This window comes from Protobothrops mucrosquamatus, unplaced genomic scaffold (assembly GCF_001527695.2).
Source record: "Protobothrops mucrosquamatus isolate PMUCROS unplaced genomic scaffold, P.Mucros_1.0 scaffold3712, whole genome shotgun sequence".
Taxonomy (NCBI): Eukaryota; Metazoa; Chordata; class Lepidosauria; order Squamata; family Viperidae; genus Protobothrops; species Protobothrops mucrosquamatus.
Window position 1 is genome coordinate 127,179 of NW_015389666.1, and position 2,589 is coordinate 129,767.

The 2,589-nt window shown below is 51.4% G+C and overlaps 1 protein-coding gene across 1 annotated transcript in view; it reads right to left on the reverse strand.

Moving 5' to 3' along the window:
- The window catches only part of SUPT6H (SPT6 homolog, histone chaperone and transcription elongation factor), a 60,469-nt gene that overhangs the window by 40,940 nt on the left and 16,940 nt on the right, over positions 1-2,589 (reverse strand). The window contains exons 11-12 of the mRNA XM_015827459.1: positions 1,871-2,022; positions 11-109 (exon numbers count right to left, since the gene is read on the reverse strand). Coding sequence (XP_015682945.1) covers positions 11-109; positions 1,871-2,022 — 251 coding nt within the window. The remainder of the gene's footprint in view (positions 1-10; positions 110-1,870; positions 2,023-2,589) is intronic.

Sequence of the window (2,589 nt, forward strand, 5' to 3'; positions counted from 1 at the left end):
GTCCCCTTACCTAGACCGGCCGCTTGGCAGATGGTGTACATGTCCCGGCGGGAGGCCTGCTTGAGCTCCGGCCCCTTCTGCTCTTCGTCCTCTCCATCCTCTCCCTCGCCTGGAAGGAGAAACAGGCCGGTCACATTCCAGCTGGGCAATGCCAAGAACGTAAGGGGCCCTTCAGGCATGGAACACAGCAGCGCTCTATGGTAAGGCCTCCTGGGAGAGGGGAAGTCGGCAGGAAAGGGGCAGAGAGGGCACCCCAGGCAAGCCGAAGGGCAGAGGGGTGACCTCCCCCCCCTTTGGGCAACTGACTCACTCTCTCTCTCTATGCTCATCAAACCTCTTTCTCTCTCTTCATCTGTCTATCTGTCTGTCTGTCTATCTATTTTTTCTCTCATGTCTGTCTGTCTATCATCCATCCATCATCTATAATCTATGTCCATCAAACCTTTCTCTATCTCTCTCTCTCTATCATCTACAGTATCTATCTTTCTCTCATGTCTATCATCCATCCATCCATCATCTATCCTCTCTAATCTATGTCCATCAAACCTTTCTCTATCTATATCTATATCTACCTACCTACCTACCTACCTACCTATCTCTGTCATGTCTATCTTTCTCTCATGTCTAACATCCATCCATCCATCATCTATCTATCCTCTCTCTAATTTATGTCCATCAAACCTTTATCTATCTATCTATCTATCTATCTATCTATCTATCTATCTATCTATCTATCTATCTATCTATCTATCTATCTATCATTTGTCTCTTTCTCTCATGTCTATTATCCATCCATCCTTTCTCTCATGTCTGTCTCTATCCATCCATCCATATCTACCTACCTACCTACCTCTCTCTCTATTTCTATCTACCTACCTAATTCTTTCTATCGATCTATCTATCTATCTATCTATCTATCTATCTATCTATCTATCTATCTATCTATCTATCTATCTATCTATCTATCTATCATCTATCTATCTATCTATCTATCTATCTATCTATCATCTATCTATCTATCTATCTATCTATCTATCTATCTATCTATCTATCTATCTATCTATCTATCTAATATCTATCACCTATTTTATCTATCCATCCGTCATCTATCTATTATCTGTCTAACTTTGGGACCACCCACCTCCCGCGCAGAGGGACTCAGGGTGGTGTGCAATAAAATCAAGACACAAAGACTCTAGGGGTTAAATTTCAGAAAGAGGCAAGACTGGCTGAAAAGCGCTGAAACCTAAGTGCCAAGGCGAAGGAGGGAGGGCTCTCCCAGCGCTAACCTACCCCGCAGACTCCTGCTCTTCCCAAGCAAGGCCGGGGCTGAGCCAGGGCTTCCGGGGGCAGGAGGGTGGGAGGCCTCCTCATCTCCAGGAGGAGAAGGTGCCACGGGGTGGGGGCCACTGCAGGGACCGCCCCCTCCCAGGGCCCTGCCAGTCAGAATTAAACTTTAACTGACAGGAGCCGCAGCAGACCGCCCCTGCCTGGTGGGTGGGGGAGGTTAGGGTTGATGTAGAGCAGTGTTTCTCAACCTTGACAATTTTAAGGCATGTGGACTTCAACTCCCAGAATTCCACAGCCAGCATTGCTGGCTGTGGAATTCTGGGAGTTGAAGTCCACATGCCTTAAAATTGTCAAGGTTGAGAAACACTGATATAGAGGGACACAGACAGCTCCCTCCCTCCCTCCCGGCCACTGGCCTTCGCACAGCCCTGATTCCATCTGCCTGACCCCCGGGGCCTTCAGCACAGGAGCATGGAACAGGAGTCCTCATGCACGATCTGGCAGGCAGGCAGGCGGGTGCAGCTGTGCCGAGGGGCAAAGACCCCCCCCTTAGAAGCCCGGAAGGCGGGCAGGGGCAGACCTTCCTCCTCCTCGCCATCCTCCCGCAGCCGCTTGTGTTTCTTGCGGCTGGCCTTGGCGGCGTTCTGCATCTTGGGGATGTCTCGGCCGTAGTAGAGCAGGAAGTGGTTGTAGACGTCCTTCAGCTCGTCCATCGACTGCACGTCCTTCAGCCTGCAAGGAGAGCAGCTTCCAGGAGGGAGGAACGGGGGGGGGGGGGGGAGGAGGCACCCCAAAAGGAGGCTGCCTGGAGCCCCTCAGGCGAGAGGTTGTGCCCAGGAGGGGGGAAAGTGAGGGGTCCTCGGTACTCTCTGAGCTGGGTGGCTTTCTTGCAAAGGTTTTGGCATCCAAACTAGGGAACGTCAGCGGTAGCACTGATGACGTTCCCTAGTTGGGTCGTGAAACGTCTGCAAGGAAGCCACCCAGCTCAGAGACACCAAGGACCCCACAGTTCTCCCCCTCCTACTCCTCTTCCTTCCTCTCTCCTTCTTCCTCTTCCTCTTCCCCTTCCTCCTCCTCCTCCTCTCTGCAAACCCCATTCCCTTCCAGCACTGATGTCATCCCCTAGTTGGGTCATGAAACGTCTGCAAGAAAGCCACCCAGCTCAGAGAGCACCAAGGACCCCACAATTCTCCTCCTCCTTCTCTTCCACCCCCTCCTCTCTGCAACCCCCCCTGCCTCTAGCACTGATGATATTCCCTAGTTTGGTAATGAAACGTCTGCAAGAAAGCCACCCAGCTC